Raw genomic sequence first — 21,141 nt, 5'->3', positions numbered from 1 at the left:
GGGAGGACAGGAAACGAAATCTATGCAGAGGGAACTGAAATCCTTAAGACCGTGACGAGAATCAATTCCGAAACGGGTGCGTCCTCTGACACCTTTGTTGTGGTTGTTGTTACAAAAGCATTTAATGTGTTCCTGTTGCCTCTCCCCTGTGGCCCCTCCCTCTCTCTTTCTTGGTGGAGTGGAGGCAGATTAAACTGTAACCTAGAAACAAACAACAAAGCCAGGAAAGAAACGGGGTAATCTACTTGGGTAAATATGTGAAACCGAAGCGCTTTTCCTCTCTCTCTTTCTCTCCCGCGCCTGCTATCCCTCCGTGTAAAAACTTCACTTTTGATTTGTTTTGATCCGGAGTCTTCCCGCGACAGGTCTACCTCCCCGGCCGCGAGCGTTTGAAATGTAAGGAGTGACTGCGGGGCCCAGCCAGAGAGGCTGGTTTTGTCTTGCTGAAAGGGCAAAACAACAGGGCAGGGGGTTTTCTAAGGTAGCGTAGCTTCTTCAGACTAGCCCAGCTAAGGCGGACTTGCTAGTTTCAGGTGGACACGGAGATACAAACTGGAGCTGGGACGACGCGGTTGAACGGGCACCTCCGCCGTCGGCAGAACGCAGCTCTGCTGCAAAAGCAGGTGTCGATGGCCGGCCACCCCCGCTGCCATTTCGCCCTTCAACCAGCCCCCGGCTCCGCCCATGAGCTCTCTATCAAAAACAGAACCTTGCGGCCAAACAGGTTTGGAGGCCGCAACCTGGAAGCGGCACACAATGTCACCTGGAACGGACGCGAGCGCAGGGAAACCACAGGTCACTACAGGTTTATCTGGTTTCGCTCGGCTCTGCAGAGCTCAGAGCCCTGGCCCCTGACTCCGCGGCACTGACAGTACTGTGGAGGGATTAATGATTACAGCACTGAGCGAGAGTTCATTGATTGAGGTGCAGTGTGTTCTGTACCGCTGGGCAAAGCCCGAGGGACAGCCAACACTACAAAAACACCTCACTTATGACACAAACACCCCGCTCCTCTCTTTCTATCGTATTTTCATCTGTCGTTTTTGAGTTGTTCTCCAGTTGCTATTTTACCACATAGCACTTCACACGCAGGGGTCAAATCCCAGCCCAAAAAAGGCAGGGACTTAATGACACCTGCAGAGTCCGAGTCTCTGAATGACCTCGAGGAAGAGCTCCACAGTCTAGTGACCGGCAGGTTGATAACCCGCTAGTTTTTCACACAGGCAATGGGATGAGTTAACAGGCCAGCAACCAGCAGGAAACTGGGTGACCCGTGTGTTGGCCCGCAACTTCACAATGCAGTGGCACACAAGGCTCTGCGCGAGGGATGTCCCAGAATGCAACAGCGCTGGCAGTCATGAGGGCCGGCCCGAGGGTGCGGTGCGCCTCAGTTTCTGCAGCCGATTTAACTTATGTGAAAAGAGCAGTGTTCCCCTGGGCACCTCCCAACAGCAAACCCTGAAAAGACCCCCTATGCTTCCCAACAAGTTTTCAGCTGGTGTTTGGCGGAGGGGGAGGGGAGGTAGTCTGCTGCGATTATTCCAGTACTTCTGTGGCTTTTTTTTTTTTCTTAGGATAGCCACCAACTCCCAGCATGAATTAAAGGCCTGTGAGGTTCCCAGGCCGGGAACTCTCCCTGAACACAAACACGCCTCCCCAGCAGCTACCAGCAGACTAAGGAGAAATGTGTACTTTCTGTACCGCCCGGCATTCAACATGACATTGTGAAAACTCTGTGTGTGCATGGCTAACAAAATCCTCTAATTAACTACAGCTAAATTCCTATCAAGAAAGTGAGAGCTGCTGTCCTCTGAAACTCCAACATTATGACAGGGTGTCACTTTGTAACGGATTGATCCACCCCCCCTACAAATTATTCCACCCTACAGCTGTACAACAGTTCCCCCGTTGTGTTAAAAAATAATAATGCCAGTTTGATGACAGCCAGCCACACTGCAGCAAATGCAACAATACACAGCTCAGCACATACATTTCACAACACTCTGGATATGTGGCTATATTTTTTTAGCCCGCAGCTAATTTTTTTAATGCATTACGGGGGCCAGAGGAAACGGTAATAAATCCGGATGACGCTACACGCGGGACAATGGTATCCTGGAGCAGCATTAACTCCCACTCCGTCATGCAGCGAGGAGGATTACAGCTGCGGCTTGCTCTGAATACCACAGCGCTGGAATGGAATTAATGAACGTGTCACCATTTCTTAGCTGTCGCAGAGCCCCAAGCGTAGCGCGAAGGAACCCCGATCGCCGTAATACTCCTGCTTTAAGGGCACGGTTGCTGTCGACATTACCGTTAACAAAACAGCCGCTGATGCATCCCTGCAATCCAGCCTGGTTACAGTGCGCCCGTCCTCCATTACATCATAACACCGTGTGGCCGTGTGAACCCCCGTGTTTCCAACCGTGTATTTCCCAGCGAGCTCGTATGCGTGTGCGTGTGCGTGTGACAGACGCATCATTATGCGCGTAGGGTGACCGTGTAGTACACGAACTTAACTAATAACGTCAAAAGGCAGGGATTCGCCGGAATTCCTGCAAAGGAACGCTGCGCAGGGAGCGAGGCAGAAACGGCAGGCACACTGCGGGTATACGTGTACGTGTAGTCCAGTAAATGTCACAGCAAACTAGGGACGCTTCCTTAGCTGAAACAGCACTCTCTAAAACAAATATTCTCGCTTAACAACTGTCATCCGTTTCTTCATATATAGGAACAGATTTGACCGAAATGAGTTCGCAAGCGCTGACACTTGCCGTTTCAGCGTATTTAAATAAAATGGATCCGTCGATACGATTGTCGTATTTATTGTTCCATAATAAACCACAACCTCCCACTAAGAACAGAATCAGAAAACAAAACATTAAGGGTAGTCCCACAGGTAAAACTACCACAAGCGAACCTGCTCAGAAGATGTGATATTTACCTTGTTGCAGTAGAGCATCCACACCTCGTACAGTCTTTCGTTTGATGCCATTCTCCACAGCTCGTGTAACACGCAACATATACCCAACGTTGGCTACTTTCAGAGTCCACAACTCCACATCGTAAAGTCAGATCTCCGCTGCCAGGCATTCGGCATCGCCTGCTTGTTTAAGGATTTTATTAACAGTGCCACATTAGCAGTGAATATCTAAATCCCAGAAAATACACCGCGGTCACCGATTCTGGTTTAAAGGTGTCAACAACAAAATATCTTATGCCATGGTGGGTTTTCCGTAGGAAAGGATTAATTCCAGTCGCGATAATACCAGCCGTCGGTTGATGGTGTGAACTTCCATTATGAATTATGCATTCCCAAATGACTTGTTCGCTGGGCTCATATTTCCTGGTGTATGATCGCGGTCGAAGTCTTCACTTTGTCCCTCTTGATTTGAATTATCAGTTTCGCTCGTTCTCCTTTCTGTTTCGTGACGAAGCACATTTAAGGAATCGCCCTGCATCCAACGAGAGAGAAAGAGAGTAGCCAGTTATTCGTGGTTATTTAAACGCTGTCAATATACCGACGCAAAGTTAACTTCACATAAATTACACCGAAGAGCGTTAAAACGCTTTGGTCATTGAAATGCAATTGTTTTAGGTCCATTAATTTTAGTTCCCATACGTTTCAACTCATAATGCTGGATTAGAATTAAAACCAGATATTGCTACTAGTCGAGATACATAGGATTACTTTTAGATATTTACCTGCCAGGATAATAGATAGTTAGCTATAAATGCATGCGCTATTGGGAATTTATTTAATTACCTTACCTAACAAGCTATGCAGATAGTAATGTCGAAGGTTTAAAGGACGTTGCTAGAATGATTTACTTTTTAAATGTACAATTTGTGTGTACACCGAGCCAGACAGCTACCTGTATATTAATATGCCTAGATCTAGCTATCTAACCAATAACCTTTTAGAGTCATTTCCCCTCAGAAATTGTCAACCGGGCTATATTTAGCGTTATATTTAATCTGAACTAGACAGATACATAGCTCGCAAACTGTGTAATTTTCATTGCACATTAACGTTACCTTACTAGGTAGATTTAAACTTTGACTTCACATGCTTGATGTCTTAGTATTATGCCTAGGTATTCATTTTTAATGAATAGAATTCTAGAATTTGTAGGTACTTAGCTAACGTTAACCAACTCTAATCTGACGTTAGCTAGTAACTTTTTCCATTGCACGTTGCATTAGTCCTTAATAACGAAACTTACTAACCTTAAATAACCACAACAGAAGTAATACTTCAACAGGCTTAGGCTTATTGGGCTCTAAAGATAAGCAACGCTACCATGTTAGCTGGTTTATTGACTAGACACTGAGCTACTTAGTAATTGCCAACTTTGCTAGTGCCAGCTACATTTGAACGTCACAACGCTAACTAATAGCAAAAACGACGTCGTTAACTTGTTGGGGACAAAGCGGCCAGTAAATGAATGCACCTAGTCATGGTAGCATTTATGTTAATATACCCTTGCAAGCCAGGTAGAAAATATAGTGCTCATTTCACCAACACATTTTTTAAAATTTTATAAAAAGTGAAAGCTTGTCAGCTAACCTACCAAATCAGCTATAACAATGCACGGACATGAGTTGACAACCTACTAACAAGCAACATTTGATCATTTAAATTACCTAACTCTGATAATTCACTAGCTAGCAGTTTAAAAACGTCCAACATCTTACTAGTTAACGTTACTAGCACATCAACCAAGCAGGAGACATATTTGAAGACGCCGCTGGCTGGACTGCTAGCTAACGTTATGCATGACAGCTGTGGCTACGCTGTCAAAATGGAAATGATGGTGTTAGCTAGCTATAGCTGCGTGGTTACCTAGTGGACGTTAGCTGGTTAGCAACCTGTGTCATCCAGGCAGCTTCTTTTCAGTCTTCCTTTAGCAAGCCAATCCGACCGCAGACGGCAAAATAATGCAGGGGGAAAACTTCAGCAACACGCAATCGCTGTTTTTAACTCCGCTCTTCGATGACGAGACGATTCGTCGAAATAACCCATGCCAATCCAGGGCGCTTCCCTTATTCCTGTGAGCGCTCGGCAACTCTGGACTTCAACTTCCAGCCAGGTGATGATCGTGTTGGTGCCGTAAAAGTAATGTGGGGAGCAAATTTCACCCGGGGAGAGCCACAGCGCGGAGGCGAGGCGGTGGTGTGTGTTTTTTTTTTTTTTTTTTTTGTGTTTCAGAAATGCAAATACCTTTACGACAGTTTCACCTTGCTTTACGTTGACGATGTGGAGCTCATGGGTCGCTAAGGGTGGGTCTCGGTTGCTGTGGAGCAAATAGTCTGTTTGACAGGGATTGTCCGTCCCCTACTGGCTGCCACTTCAGTCAAAGACTCTTAAAAGCGAAACATAAACCAAAGATGACCAATCCCAAACGTTCTTTAGTCGATCCAACTGATCGATAATATATAAATAATTGCTCAACGCTAATACAGTATTCCTGCCGAAATAGTCCAGTGTTGGTGCGGTATCTTTGGACACACTGCCACCTACCTGTATTTTATGGCAGTGCTGCGTTCGACACGCTTCGTGAGCTATGCTAAGCCAGCGCCTTCGTGGTTGCCATACTTCTACTGCCCTCGTGATGACAGTAAAACAAAGCGAATTCTTCAAATGGCGATACTGGAAGGTCATCTTGATTTAAAGGGGATGCTGAAACCAATGGACTTCAAAACGGTGGGACCATTACGAGCCAATTCTCCACAGAGAAAAAGAGATTACATGTCATGTTTAGTTTGAGTCTCAGGGGGAAAAACTACTGACAGGATGTTAAGCATTTGCAACATTAGTTTGCATTCCTGTTTTGTTTTACTGAAGCAAAGAAAATAAAAATGCAACAGTGAAACCGTTTTTCAGTTCTGAAGTCCAGTGTGTCAGCTGAATTGAACTTTTGTTCTTGCAGTAAAACCAAGAAAATCCTACACATTTGCCCACAGTGTTAAAATGGCCCTGCCTGTTGAAGTCTGTTGTAATTCTGCATATATGCAGACACGTACTTGCCAGGCCTTAGCTGGGTGAGACTGAAAGGATCTGGTTGTCATAGGTGTAGCAGGCCATAGCTAAACTACCCCATGGAATGCCGGGGGGTGAGGGGGGGGGGGGTTGGCAGACACCCAAAAACAGATTCAGGCAGAGGTTGCCCATAAATGCTGATCTATGACCTGTTTTGCTTATAGTGCCTCAGGTTGGAATTGTGGTTTGGGAGTCTGGTCCTAGATCGACACCACAAATTCCAAAAACTGAGGGGAAAGAATGTAGTACAGCATGGGGGACAGACACACAGACAAGGGTACAGTGCTGGGGACTCATACCTTGTGGGGATGCATTTGTAGGAGTATGAGGGAGAAGCACAGATTTATGTATTTGAAACTCATGTATTTGTAAATACTGTTATTAGTTGTATATAATAATAATGATAATAATAATAATAATGTTATTATTAATGTTGATGTAACTATTGCAGAAACTGTTGATGCCATCAAGAAGACCAGTAACTAGAAGGCTCCAGGAATAGATGGGATAGCCAATATCTGGATTAAAATCTTGCCCAGCATAAAGAAAGACCATATTACATATGCATATAACACCATTGTTAAGAATCCAGAAAAAATGCCCCAGCTGGCTGAAACTGGGAGGAGATAGCAATGCATGGGAAATACCCCCCCCCCCCCCCCCCCCCCCCCCCCCCCCAAAAAAAAAAAAAAGAAGCAGACGTGGACAAGCAAAAGACCAATTACTGGATCAAAAGTCATGGTCTGATAGCAGAAATAGAAGGACTGATCATGGCTGCCTAAGACCAGAGCCTTGCCACCAGATCCTACCACCATCGAATAATCCGACAGAACAGATCTGTTCTGCAGGATATGTGGTAAATTTGAGGAAACCACCAATCACATTATCTCAGGCTGTCCAGAATGGGCAAAAACTATATATTTATATATCTATATATATATTTCCAGACACAACAAAATAGCAATGTATCTGCACTGGAAGATCTGCAAGGAATACAGTATTGAAACAATAAGCAAGTGGTACCAACACCAGTCCAATACTGTGACTGAATCTAACGGAGTTACAATATTATTGGATATGCCAATTCATACTGACTGAAACATAACTGTGAATAGACCAGACATTGTTATCAAAATGAACAGTGAAAGAAAGTGTATATTGATTGATGTAGCCGTACCAACAGAACAAGACACATCAGTCAAGCTGAGAAACCTTGTAACTACAAGGATGTTCAGATTGAGATCAAAAGGATGTGGGGAATGTCCACAGAGATTATATCAGCGGTTATAGGAGCTGTAGGACTTGTAAAAAAAGGCTTGGAAAAAATTATCAATAGGATTCCGAGCAACATCAACATCCAAGAAGTACAGAAGATAACCCTCCTAGGAACAGAGCACATTTTACAGAGAATGCTGTCCATTACACCCAAGAACAATTGTTTGGACCCGGTTCTATAGATGTATTACAAGATGCAAAAAACAAAATGATGATGATAATAATGATGATGATGATGATGATCATCATCATCATCTCCCTGTGCTCCTTCAGAATTAGTCACCTACAGTACAGTGAGGGCAAAAGGGTTGTTTTGGTCTTTCAGCAATGGAATGCACCTCTTCCCCCAGTCAGAAGAGCAGTCACTGACTCCTTTCACACCCCCCTAACTGTGTACTACAGGCTATGCAATAAGGTGAGTGGGGTGAATTATCACATGGATCCTGCAGGCCACTGGCTGGCTCTCGCCGGACAGCTGAAGCAGGTCACCTCTTCTGTCTCCTGCTGGCCTCTCCAAAGGAACCTTTGGAGTTACTGCTGGTTATTCATACCAGTGTAAAAGCAACAAAAAGTGCAGCATCATCCTCCCATCGAGTCAGGCAGTGCCAGACTGAAAGGTTAGCAACATATCAGCTAGAATGATGTGTATTCCCCTAGAACGCCCCCTCCCTCCTACACTCTGAGTCACCTCACATTGAGGCAACTGACACAGTGGCTGTTTCACTACTTTCTGTCACCTTCTGAGATCTCAGCTGTTAAGGCTGTACCAGGCATCATCTAACCTGGATCTTCTCCAGAATACTGAATGCAGTGTTCCTTCAAACCTACAGCAGGAATGCTCAGAATTTTTCATACATTACTAACTTTTTGGTTTCTGCAGGTAGTGCAGTTATGATTCATATTGGATTTTCTGCACTTGTTTCCATTCAGCATTGAATTACCAACTGTTTTTGCCTTATATTTAGGTCGTTGTGCACCATGCCACTGGATGTGTTGCACCTGCTTATGTGCTACATTATTTGTAAGTCACCCTGAATAAGGGTGTCTCTCAGATAAAAACAGAATAAAAATATCTAGGGACTAAAAGGAGAAGGCAGACATGCTTCTGCTTGTTAGGTAAGTGCTAATTTTTACAAATAAGGACAAGACATGTTAGAAACAGAATAAGAATATATTTTGAAAAAGCTCTTATACATTTAATACATTTTATATTCAAAAACACCACATAAAAGGTCTATCATACACAAGGTGTTGGTTTCACAGAAAAAGCTGCAACTTCTTTGACAGTACAAAGGTTTCAGTAAAGTGTAGTATTCTTAGTCTTCCCCGTTGATCAAATGCACATTTTCAGAGGGATTTGCAGGGTGGGTTGGTCACAAAGGTCAGTACTGTTGTTTTGGTTTTGTTCTGAGACATGCTAAATGAAATGCAGACAAAAAAAAAAAAAAAAAAAACACACACACGCACACAAAAAATGTTCATTTGGACGTTGGGAGACAGAGCAGAAAGAGCCAAGACCTTAAGTGTGAGCTCACAGGCTTGGCCGCCATGCATCTCTCAGCATGATCGAATGGCTTCACATATTTTTCACATATAGTGTCCTGTAGCCGCCCTCTGCCCACTGTCAAGGGCATGAATTATGTGATTGGCTGGTGAGGCCCTTGATTGGCATATGCAGGCAGTGGATTATTGAGGGCTCATCGCTGACAAAAGGAGCTGTACGCAGGCTTAAGTACCTTCCAAGACTTAAGTCCTCCGCTCCCGATTCACTCAACCGCTGTGGGCAGATCTACGCTTAACCGTAAGGATTCAAAACCTCAAACCATAAAAGTGGAAAAAAAAAAAAACCCACGATATATCACATAAGGTTTGGACTTCCTGTGCGATTGTCTTGAAGTAGAACTGGTTCGCTGAGGTGGTGGCGTGAGGTGGAGGTTGGGTTGCTAGGAGAAGTCCCACATGCTATCCTGAGAGTCCACAGTGGAGGCGGGATTATGGCAAGACGGTGCGGGTGGGCAGGAAATGGGCGTGTCCGTGGGGCTGGAGAAGGGCACGGCGGGATACATGAGGCTGAGGAAGGAGTCCCTGGTGTGTCTCTTTACCTGCGGCGGCACAGACGTCACACAAACACAGCAGCAACATGAAAGCGCGGTACGGCAGGGAGAAACAGACACATTCGACTCGATGTAGCCTTATGACCATTAAAAAAAACACATTCGAATATTTATGAAGTAACAGGAAAGGATGCCCACCTGTCTGAAGAAGGCATGAGTCAACAGCACTGAGGCAGAAGGCCTGTATGGCACAAGAACAGAGGCAGAGACTTCAGGTCACGTCATACATTCCTCCAACAGGGCTCACAGACAGAGATATTGCAACCTTTTCCCCTCACATAAGTCACAGCCAGACAAATCACACCGCTCATCACAGCAACAATCCCAACCAGATAATGAAATCACACATCCGCTTACAACAGCCTCAAGCAGACACACATCACATCCTTCTTACCACATCCACAACACAACCACATTCAAAATTAGAGCATGCTTACCACAATTACATATATAGTAATACATTCACATCCAGACGGGCAGCAGTGTGGCACAGTGGTATGGAGCAGGGCTTGTAACCAAAAGGTTCCTGGTTCGATTCCCCACTAGGGCACTGCTGCTGTACCCCTGAGCAAGGTACTTAAGCCACAATTGCCTCATTAAATATCCAGCTGTATAATTGGATAAAATTGTAACCTAGTGTGTAAGTCACTCTGGATAAGAGCATCCGGTAAATGACAGTAATGTAACGTAACGTACAACATCACATGTACCGCATTACAGATGCAGCATTCATATCCGGATCGGCTGACCTGCGCTCGGGCTGCTGCTGCAGACACAGCTGCACCAGGTTATGCAGGGTGGCGGAGTGGTTCTTTGGGGCGGGGCTCTGCGGGCGCTCTGTGGTGGCGGTGCGCGTCAGGCTGCCCGTGGCCACGCTCTCGCCGATGCCCGAGTCCACGCCGGAGCGGGACACCTTCAGCCCCCCCAGCTCCCCCAGGGGGAAGGGCGCCACGTCGAGCAGGCAGCAGTGAGAGCCCCGCAGCTTCTGTAGCAGCATCTGAGGGGACACAGAGAGAGAGAGAGGGGTGAACAGACATACATACACACACACACACACAGACACAGAGGAGAGAGTGTGAGGATACACACACAGACACAGAGGAGAGAGTGTGAGGATACACACACAGACAGGGGAGATTGTAAGAGCTCATATATACAGAAGTAATCTGAAGATGCACACACATGCAGACATACGTACAGTGTGAGGAATGTGCACACACACAGCCATAACTACAGTGTGAGGGCACATACAGGTGTACAGTGTGACCACACAAACACACACACACAAAGTTCGGTGTGAGGACACACAGAGAGAACAAGTGGCAGAGACATAGACACACGGTACCTGAGTGGGATGCATGTTCTGGAAGGGCACCCTGCCACTGACCAGCTCACAGGCGACGATCCCCAGGCTGTAAATGTCTGACTTCACCCCGTATCCGTGCAGGTCCTAAGGAGACAGGCGGCAAAGCACCGTGTCACCACAGGGCTCACCTTACACACAGGGGAAGCAAGGGCGTAAGCATGGAAACCGTTCCATTCAGGTGTGCGATGGCCTCACCTGTCGGAGCAGCTCCGGGCTGAGCCAGGGCAGCAGCGTTGGGCTGTGTTGGGGCATATCGAACACGGCCCGCACCCTCTTGCCGTCCCGCACCATGCTGTAGACACTGTGGAGCCCGGAGAGGTACACCTGACCCTCCCCAGACAGGAGGATGTGGCTGGCTTTCACGCCCCTGAGAGAAGAACAGAGGTCACTGCTTCAATGCAATCGAAACAGCATATTCCAGGTCCCTTCCACACCTCCTTCCCCCTCTCTTTCACCTGTGCACGTAACCCATCTGATGCAGGTACTCCAGAGCCTTCAGGACGCCGTGCAGCAGGTAAGCAACCAGGGACTCACTCATCCCGTCCGGGAAGTACGTCCTGAGCAGAGAATCCGCTGAGCCTGGGGGAGAGCAGAGAGAGACTGCCGTGAGACAGGGGAGACCAGAGAGAGACTACCGTGAGACAGGGGAGACCAGACAGAGACTGCCGTGAGACAGGGGAGACCAGACAGAGAAAGCCGTGAGACAGGGGAGATCAGAGAGAGACCGCCGTGAGACAGGGGAGACCAGAGAGAGAAAGCCGGGAGACAGGGGAGGTCAGAGAGAGACTGCCGTGAGACAGGGGAGACCAGACAGAGAAAGCCGTGAGACAGGGGAGGTCAGAGAGAGACTGCTGTGAGACAGGGGAGGTCAGAGAGAGAAAGCTGTGAGACAGGGGAGGTCAGAGAGAGACCGCCGTGAGACAGGGGAGACCAGAGGGACGGAGTGTAAGGTCTATCGTATCTTAAAAACATTGCTCTGAGCTGGTTTAGCAACTTTGGGTTTGCGGGTAGGTAGGTGGAGGGATGTTTGTCTTTATATTGCTGTTCTGTGTATGTAGAATACAAAAGCAGATCACAGTGTGGGGAGAGAGAGTGCAGGCGAAGAGCAGTAGGCAGATCAGAGAGAGAGAGGAGAGGTAGGAAAGGGAGAGAGATAAATGGGTAAAAGAGAGAGGAAAAGAAACAGTCAGGGAAGAGAGGTCAGGGAGGGGGGAGAGAGGATTGGGCCTTCACAGCCTGGCTCTGGGCTTTTCAAACCTATTCTTGGTGCACCCCTGTGTATACTTCCAATTATCCACGATCCCATTTCAATAATGAATCTTTCAGCAATGCAGACCTTCAGTGATAGGTTTCACAGCTCCACGTTATCTGGACAAACCTATGTCCTGGTGTCACCATAACTGCTTAAAATACATCATTAATGAGCATTTCTAATTGTCTGAGGACACATCTAATTTCCTTTAGGGCACAAAAAGGAATTGAACAGAAGTAAAAAAAATCACTTACTGTAACACAAGCACCGTAAAATAACTGGAAAATGTTTCATATGGTGAATGACATTTCATTATTGAAACTATCATATTTTCTTCGTTTTTTCCTCATTTATTTTGCTCGCTGCCTTATCCTACAGTTGACACAACAGTTATGCTACAGCTGCACCGATTGGACATTTGGACATGTGTATGATTTCATTTTTTTTTCCAAAGAATCACCTCTGATCTGAAGCTCCCGCCTTACGATCACTATTCTCCCCCTCTACACCACACTAATCTCTACCAACTGAAGAATAACAGAAATGAATGAGTAAGAACAGAAAGCTCTTTGATTGATGTTGCTCCCGCAGAGTTGGGGTTCAGGGGAACTCACCGTAGCTCATGAGGGGCGTGAGGACCCAGAGCTGGCAGCAGGAGCTGAAGACCAGGCGGGACGTCAGCAGGTTTGAGTGGCGGAATAGTCTAGACAGCAGCACCTCATTCTGGGGGGGGGGGGGGGGGGGGGGGGAGAATGGGAAAGAATGACAGGGTCAGCGCACACAGCCCAAAAGAAGGGGCCAACATCACAAGCACACCCCTACAGGTATAACATGGGTGTCGGTGCAGACACAGCTGTGCCTGGACAACGGGCTCGGTGCAGGTGCTCTCCCGGGAGTGTGGAGCCTCACCAGCAGCTGCAGCAGCTCGTCCTCGGTGCACTGGTCCAGGTTGGTGCTCTTGACCGCCACCAGCCGGCCGGAGGGCGCGTGCCGCGCCATGCACACCTGGCTCAGGTTATTGAAGCCCCGCCCTGTTCGCACGGCACACAGGCACAGCGGAGGAGCAGAAGCGGAAACAGAAACAGGAACAGGTTACAAATCCGATGCATTCTCACATCTCTGGGAAGAGACTCACGAAAAGCATCACGTGGCTCTTCTCTTCCTATATCTACACGGCAGGGAGGTCACAGGACAACATGTGATGCTTTTCTCATGAAGTAGTCTGTGGGAATCTATTGAAAAGATTAAAGAGCCTGTCAATCTAGGGGGAAAAAAGCTCAGCAGAGGATATTTTATCAAAAGAAAATCTGGGGGGAAGGGCAGGAAAAGATGGAAAATCATACTAGCAGGCTGGAAGCTGGAAAAAGCCAAAAAGAAGGGAGCAGAGAAGAATGTGGAAGAAATGGGAAAGAAAATAGACAGATATACAGCTAAGGAAGGAAGAAGTACAGAAGAACTGAAGGGAGGAGGGAAAAAAAACTCCAAAAGACAAACTGACAGACACAAAGTACATTTCCCAAACTGATTTTAGAGCCGTGAGCGTACAGTGCGAGCTGTATTTCCACCGGCCCGCCTTAGCTTTGCGTACGCGCTGTTCCGATGCACCCCGGCGTGTCAGTTTGCATTTCAGCTGATCCAACCTCCCCCGCCACGGGTGCTGCGGAGCTGAGCTTTTTGGGTTCCTCCACACCCACCCGTGCCGTGTTAATAAGCAGATAAACGAGCGAGGTCGCTCACTGGATTTGTGCATTTGCTAAACAGCCTCTGATGGAGCAAAACACAAGCATGTTTGTGCCGCAACAAAAGGGCCATGGAGAATGACGGCGAGAACATGCAGATGTGGTGTACGTCACTGTATGTCTGTTGCAGGTTATTTGCTAGTGTGAATAATTTCTGATATATGAATCAGACTGTGCTGCTTTGCTAGGACTAGGCACTATTAAAAACCTGATCTGGCTGTAATATTTTACACAGGACTAAACTGCCCACTTCCCCTTCACTCCCCTTGGCTTGGGGCAAACCTACTCCCATATCTAGGGCTGTCTAGCACACTGTCAGCCTAGGTCACTTTGCTATGGAAACGTCTCCGGCTCTCCTTGTGCATAGCTCACCTTCTGCGGTGAGCGGGGAGGTGGAAACATGGCTATGGTTTCTGTAGCAGTGACTGAAGCTTAAGCTGACCTCAACCGTTTAAAAACATATCCTGGACGATTTATAAACTGGCAGTGGAAGCTATGCGTTTTGCAAAAACTGTGGATCTGCGCAACAGTAGTACTGAGCCATGAACGTCCCACTTCAACAGCTGCAACAAAGATTTCAGTGCTTCAGTCTCAACAGCAACCAATGAAACGCCGTGTGTAAGCTGCCTGTTTGCAAGTATGATAAGATAATATCTCCCACTGACCTGCTGATACAATGGATTCAGATTAACTAAAATCATATAGGAGGAGACAAAGGAAGGTCTCCATGACAGAAGTAGGACACTGATTAAAATTACTTGGAAAAAAATATTACACCAGGGAAAGAAAGAGGAAAAATGGGAGTCACAAATGTGATAAGGAGACATGCTTCGTGTTATTTTGACTTTGTAGGGGTGCTATATTCATGTTAAGCCCTCAAAAAATATTTGATTTGTAAATCTAATACAAATCTGTGATATACCATGTGTGCCAACTTGGTTGTGCTCCTCTTCTGATCTGGGAAATGTAAAATATTGATGTGAGCTTTATGAGAGCAGTTGCGAATAGTGAAAATATGTATATATAATATTTTGATACCGATAAATGACTCACTCCTTTGCATAGTCCCCCACAGACTGTTGACAAGAACCAGTCGCATAAAATTTCAAAGCATGCGTTACTTTGATCAAGAGAGGCACTGCGTGGTTGCGTTGAGAAGGAGACTTTAATTCTTTAATCCTGAACAGGAACTGTCTATTCCTCCAGCAGATGCCCCCCCCCCCCTTCTGGTGCACCACACAAGCTGTGTTTGTAATTCTGGCCACTGTAAGAGTGCACAATGTAGCACTGATTGTGATCTGAATTGTAACTTCATGAAATCATTCCATGACAATGTCATTGCAGTATTGCAATCTGAGTATGCAATGTTATTCTCACTCGCAAAAATACAAAACACACACCTATGAGCAGGTGTACAGAGCCATATGATTTACAATTGGAAAGCGCTCGGCAAGATCTGTTAACCACACGTTCAGCTGAACTGTACAAAAATACACTCTTTGACATTGACCCAGGAAATATTCCCACCTGCCTTATACCGCAGAGGAGTAGGTGGTATTTTTATAGTTGTCTTAGTTTTCTGAATCACCTTAATTGCCTTGGCATGCAAACAGCAACAGGGGTGGTTCCAGTGCCTCTTGTTCTGGTCACAGTGACACACAGAGCCCTGCTAACCTATGTTTATAAGCCAGAAAATACTCAAACAGGACGGTGTCAGTATTTACAGTCGCAGAGAAGTTGATGGTGACTTCCACGAATTTCAAGTCTTTTCAGAAACTTCACAGAGAGGCTGCGGTTTTTGAATAATAAGAAAATTTTTCCTCCTTAGGCGAATGGTTGGAAGAGCTCAACCCTCCCCCCATCCTGTTCAAACCGGGTCCCCAGAGGAGGAGAACACTGGAAAGGCCAGGAAGCAGTTTGAACGGAAACAGCCATAGAGACTTCCACAAAGGCACTTGCAGAGGGCAACCAATCATAGTGTGGACCAAAAGCAGCACCACAGTCCTGCTCTTCCACACAGAGCACACTAAAAGCTGGGACACCTCCTTTTAAATACATTAAACCAATCAAACAAACAAACAAAAAAAGCTTCAGCCGTGAAGGAAAGAACAAACTATGAAATCAAGAAGCTGGGAACAAATATATTCCATAATCAGAGTAAAGTGGGCTCTCTCAGCTCCCCTAAATCAGACTTAAGAATACTGTCAAAAGCTGGCAGAGGCAGGAAGGCAAGCACAGCATTCCAGCCCCACGCGCGCTCACAATGCACAATCGCTACGTCTTTAAGAACACAGCCCACCTCACACTTCTTGTTCTGGAGCGTCCCCCCCCCCCCATACGGAGGACAAATATAAGGCTCTCCCTATGGCATGGTGTGCACACCTGGTGCATCACGTCATCCTTAGGACCCCGCAGTCTCTATGGCAACATCCGCTACCAGCATTAACTTAATTAAGTCAGTCTGCAGTCATTCCACCCTGTAGCTGTCTTGTGCCCTACACCTTACCTCACTGCACCACAAGGTCATCCTCTTTTCCTACTACCTTTCGAAAGGCACGTACACACAGGCAAACACAAGAGTTACTCAAACGCCAGCAAAACCAGTCCACACCTGGCCCAACACATCATCTCTAATTGGGTGTTAGGAACGATCCAGCTACAGCATACAATCCAACTTAAAGGACGGCTTGTGCTTTCTGTGATACCTTCAGAAAGATTGATGGCAAAATACCAGGCACATTTTGTAACATAATTTTATTACATTTGGGAGTCATCCCTCCATTTTACCCTTACCTATCATAGATAAATATCTAAGGGCAATTTTAATCTGGATCAAAATGAAAAAAAAAAAATGACTCATATATTCCCCAAAACCCTACAATGCCTAGAGCTGAGCCCTGCAAGAAGGAAAGCACTATTAATGTTAAAGGTCTGAATGAACGGGCAGTAGATCAGCAACACAAACAAGAGCATGGAAGCCCACCTGAATCTTGTTCCGGGTCTACAATAGACAAGGGGCATAATGAGCCATCCTGGTTCCAACTCTTCAGTGGGAAAGCAGAGTAATGACCTAGCCTGGTCCCAGCTCTACAGTGGGAAAGGGGTACAATGACCTAGCCGGGTCCCAGCTCTACAGTGGGAAAGGGGTACAATGACCTAGCCTGGTCCCAGCTCTACAGTGGGAAAGGGGTACAATGACCTAGCCTGGTTCCAGTTCTACAGTGGGAGAGGGGTACAATGACCTAGCCTGGTTCCAGTTCTACAGTGGGAGAGGGGTACAATGACCTAGCCTGGTTCCAGTTCTACAATGGGAGAGGGGTACAATGACCTAGCCTGGTTCCAGTTCTACAGTGGGAGAGGGATATGATAAGTCAGCCTGGTTGCCACTCTCTCATGGAAAAGGTAGTTCATGTGCAAACCCATCTGCCACCTCATCCTGAGGCTCACTGAACTAACCCTCTCGCCACCAAATAACATGCTCAACACAAAGCACCCCTGAGTGCAGGTAATAACAACAAGAACCCTAATAAGAATCTACACCAGCTGGCAGCTCATATGCCAAATGCATGAAAGAATGAAAGAAATACAACGAAGAAAACATAGAATGAACACAAACCTAGTCCAGATCAATCAATCACCCTTTATGGAGAGAGAAACACAGAGATATTCATCACTGGAACTGTCATGCTAATAAAGCGGCCTGGAGTCAGGGACAAGAGGAGAGTGGTGAAACTCACCCAGCTCAGACAGCAGCCGGTAGTGAGAGGGATCCGTTGAGAGGTCTGTGATGTCATCTCTGGCCGCAGCCTTGGGTAGAGCGCTCGCTGGAACATCACTGCTCTGTGAAGTGTCACCACACGTAGCTGTGATAAAGCTAACACCTATCCTTGATGTTGCCGTGCTGGTCACTCACGTCTGTGACAGCAGGATTACTGCTCTGTACTCCCAGCATAGAGATCAATGCATCCCTTCATTTCTTACTGCCATGTCAGCATTGGGAGGCTTGTACAGTTCGGCTTTTCACATAGAACATTTTGGCAGGAGCACAGGACGAGGAAGAAGGGCAGTGCTGACATGAATACAATGCCTGTGAGCAATGCTGTTAACTCAGATAGGGGTGCGCTGTTGGTCTGAACCACTTATTTATATCTTACGGTTAGCTGGGTCTGTGTGTGGGACTGGTAACTGGTACTGGCAGCTGACTGTTGCTGTGGGGTCGCTCTGGCAGCTGGAGTAAGGGGTTAGGGCTGTACCAACATATGACAGAGGGGGGCACTGTTGTGCTATGCTACTGCCTGACAGAGCTGGGTGCTGTTGGACTGTGCCAGTTGCTGACATGGGTGGGGGGCTCTGTGAGGCTGTACCAGCACCTGAGAGATGCAGGCACTATGTGGCTATATCAATAACTGAAAAGGGGGAGAGAAGAGCTTGTGGAGCTATATAGTGCTGCCTGGTGGGGGCACTATGGGATAGGGCAATTTAGCTTTTTTTGAGGGGGGGGGGGGGGGGGGCACTGACCAAGTACTGGTGGCTGACGTCCTCATATTGATCCTCTATGCTGATGGGCTGGACTTGGGTTTGGGAGATACAGGAGCAGTCCTGGGAGAAAGGGAGGAGGGGTGAGATGCCCAGAGGGATGAGAAAGGGAGCAGGGTCGAGGGAGGCAGTTTTGAGGGAAAAGTGATGGGGGGGGGGGGGGGTCCTCTGGGAGACAATAACCAACACAAAACAGAGCTGTACGAGAGCTGAAGAGAGGGGCAGTAACCGATCTACTGCTCCACCCACATCCCAGGCAGACAACAGATTAACGAAGACATTCATTATTAAAACTACTGCGTGCACGCTGCAGGCGCTGACTCCAACGAGTCACCACTACCAGACTACCACACAGGATCGGCTCAGGACATGCACAATGTAACTAAAGAGAGACAGAAATAAGATACAGAGATTGACACATACTGTACGTATAAGCAACACGGAGACAATAGCTCTAACTAGTTCTGAATTCGGATGACCACTCTCTGTCAAGATGCAGCGAGTAACTACCCTCATTAATATTAATGCATACCACACCGCACGTTATGGAAACAGCTCAGACACAGGAACATAGGTCATAAAACATCGAAATCTCACCAAGAAAGACATGGAATCCTCTTCGTCGTTCGAATCACTTCACGCAAGGGCATTTATCCTTTAGCACGAGGCGCTGCGAGAGGAGAGCAAGCGTGAAAGTCATCCGGTGAGAGAAACAAGAAATCAATGGCAAAAGGGTCTCTAATTTCATCTCTGTCCCCCCAGTTCCGGCTGCAAATTCCCCCGTGGATTTTGACGAATGGAATGTGAAGATACGCTGCCAATACACGGCCGGCGTCTTTGCTTGTTGCAGTCCTTCGGCTCGGTTCTTACCTGAGTGGGTCTGAAACGGTTCGGATTTCGCAGCATGATCTTTGAGCAGACTTCATCGGCTTTCGGCAATCGCGGCGCTCTCTATACGTCCTTTCGGGCTAACACAGATAAAGTATAAAAGCTGGAAACGTCCCTTACTTCTGGCGCAATGAATGCATTAATGACCACAAAGATTGAGAGAATGCGACCACCAATTTTCGACAAGCTGTCAAATCGCTGGCTCCGTCAAAATGAATTTAGATTAACTGCAAATAGAATTCGACGAGTGCACGTTCCTTTCTGAGCAAATGTAGACTAGCTATGAAGTACAAACCTATGCCACGGCAAATACGATATTATAATTCATATTACAATTAACACGATTACAAAAATTATTTTACAAGTAATCATCAGCATTACAACCCATTACACTGGATAACGAGCTTGAATGAATCTCTCTCTCTCTCTGCGCCTGTCCTGTTCAGTGAGCTGGGGGATTGAGGACGGGGACCGCGAAGTGTCTGTCACTTGCCTTTAGCGCTTAACCGCATCAGCATTACTGTTATTAGTGTTGATGGGATGTCGCTATCGTCCACTCAGCTATGCTAAGAAAAAAGCCGCGCTTGTATGTGTGTGTGTGTGCTTCTTTTCGTCTGCAACCTGTGAGTGACCAGCATTACATAGGAAACTCTTATTTTGTCAGTGTCCCTTCTTTGTATACGTCACACGAATATTTACGTGTGTGTCTACCTGTAGCTGTTATGTGTGTCATCTATGTCTGTGTAGAATACATGTTTAGCGATCTGCGAGACCGCATGTCGGCGAGTCCATATGAACACATAACCAACGGCAGTCCATTAATTTGAAAATGAAATAAAGAATGTGTCATGAATATTAAAATGAGAGAACTACGCTGCAGGACAATTGCCTCAAGTGGAAGAACAACGACAGGCTGTATAGTTTCGGTACCGCAACGTTCGAACACATCTCGCTTATCAAATTCCCATTTTCCTTTGAGCTAGCCAGCAAGTTAAAGCAGCATAGTAAGTAAAAGAGCTAAAGGTTAAACAGTGACGTTTCACTCTAAGAAACATGACTAACTCAAAGTGAACTTTCAAAAAACTGCAACACATTAAACAGTTTACTAAAGCTCAGTAGCTAACAAGCTAACCACAAAAATATGCCAAAGTAACAAAGTGGGTTAAACTTTAACTCAAGTGATACTTACGATCATATCACGGTTTGTTTCGATATCTGACAAGCGACCAACCTTTAACTCTGAAAGATGAAATGATCAAGTCCATCCATGAAATCCTACATACCGTAACATTTACGATAAAACATATTGAACTTCAAAGTGAACAGCAGTAACGTTAGCTAGCTAGCGAGCTAGCAATCTGTGGCTATTACTCCGTTCCCAGCTGATTTGACAGTGACGAAAGCTGTAAGAGGGCGCAACGTATTGAAAATAAAAGTCCCTATGTGATGACGACATGAGAGTATGTTGTGCACCGTACTAAAATTGCTTTAAATCACTCGCCGTCCATCGTACAGCATTTAAATACAAATGAAAATATTCAAAACGTTTACGTCACGAATTTTAACAGCACAAGCTGCATAAAACTGCAAAGAATGAAATTAGAAAATCTCTCATCATGGAACAATAATTGCGGCCCTTACTAAATACGTCGGAAATGTGCGCTTTTTTGTCCAATGTTGATGATGTAATGTAGTTGTCAGCTTCCCACAGTCTGCCCCAAACTTCCCTCCCAGAGATGGGCTTGCGGGAAGCCACGGCTAGCTCGCCTGCAATCTTTTGTTTCTGGCTCTTAACTGATGGGGTGGCGTGTTGTTACCGTAGCTAGCTAGTTCGCTGACTGGAAATGCTGTAAATTGGTTGGAAATGATTTCTGAAAGGTATGTGTTATGTTTCACTGCATCAGTGTGTATTTCGCAAGACGGGCAGC

The 21,141-nt window shown here is 46.4% G+C and overlaps 2 protein-coding genes across 3 annotated transcripts in view; both read right to left on the bottom strand.

Annotated features, from left to right (window-relative positions):
* The window catches only part of nbeal1 (neurobeachin-like 1), a 56,917-nt gene extending 51,730 nt beyond the window's left edge, over positions 1-5,187 (bottom strand). The window contains exons 1-2 of the mRNA XM_036541408.1: positions 4,847-5,187; positions 2,945-3,455 (exon numbers count right to left, since the gene is read on the bottom strand). Coding sequence (XP_036397301.1) covers positions 2,945-2,995 — 51 coding nt within the window. The 5' untranslated portion in view covers positions 2,996-3,455; positions 4,847-5,187. The remainder of the gene's footprint in view (positions 1-2,944; positions 3,456-4,846) is intronic.
* Positions 5,188-8,557: 3,370 nt separating this feature from the next.
* On the bottom strand, positions 8,558-20,589 carry stradb (STE20 related adaptor beta). 2 transcript variants are annotated; one of them, XM_036541031.1, is made up of 13 exons: positions 20,403-20,589; positions 19,196-19,293; positions 18,923-18,995; positions 18,308-18,388; positions 17,527-17,629; positions 12,960-13,081; positions 12,665-12,773; positions 11,254-11,377; positions 10,994-11,165; positions 10,778-10,882; positions 10,182-10,429; positions 9,571-9,613; positions 8,558-9,420 (listed from the first exon to the last, which is right to left on the bottom strand). In XM_036541031.1, the coding sequence occupies exons 3-13, from the start codon at positions 18,932-18,934 to the stop codon at positions 9,262-9,264; spliced, it is 1,278 nt and encodes a 425-aa protein (XP_036396924.1). In that variant the 5' UTR covers positions 18,935-18,995; positions 19,196-19,293; positions 20,403-20,589; the 3' UTR covers positions 8,558-9,261. The 2 variants fall into 2 exon arrangements, with proteins under 2 accessions (XP_036396924.1, XP_036396925.1); XM_036541032.1 differs by lacking the exon at positions 19,196-19,293.
* Between the last annotated feature and the right edge of the window lie 552 nt (positions 20,590-21,141).

This window comes from Megalops cyprinoides, chromosome 11, assembly GCF_013368585.1.
Source record: "Megalops cyprinoides isolate fMegCyp1 chromosome 11, fMegCyp1.pri, whole genome shotgun sequence".
Lineage (NCBI taxonomy): Eukaryota > Metazoa > Chordata > Actinopteri > Elopiformes > Megalopidae > Megalops > Megalops cyprinoides.
Note: the sequence above shows the minus strand (reverse complement) of the source record. Positions and strands in the feature narration are given on the sequence as shown.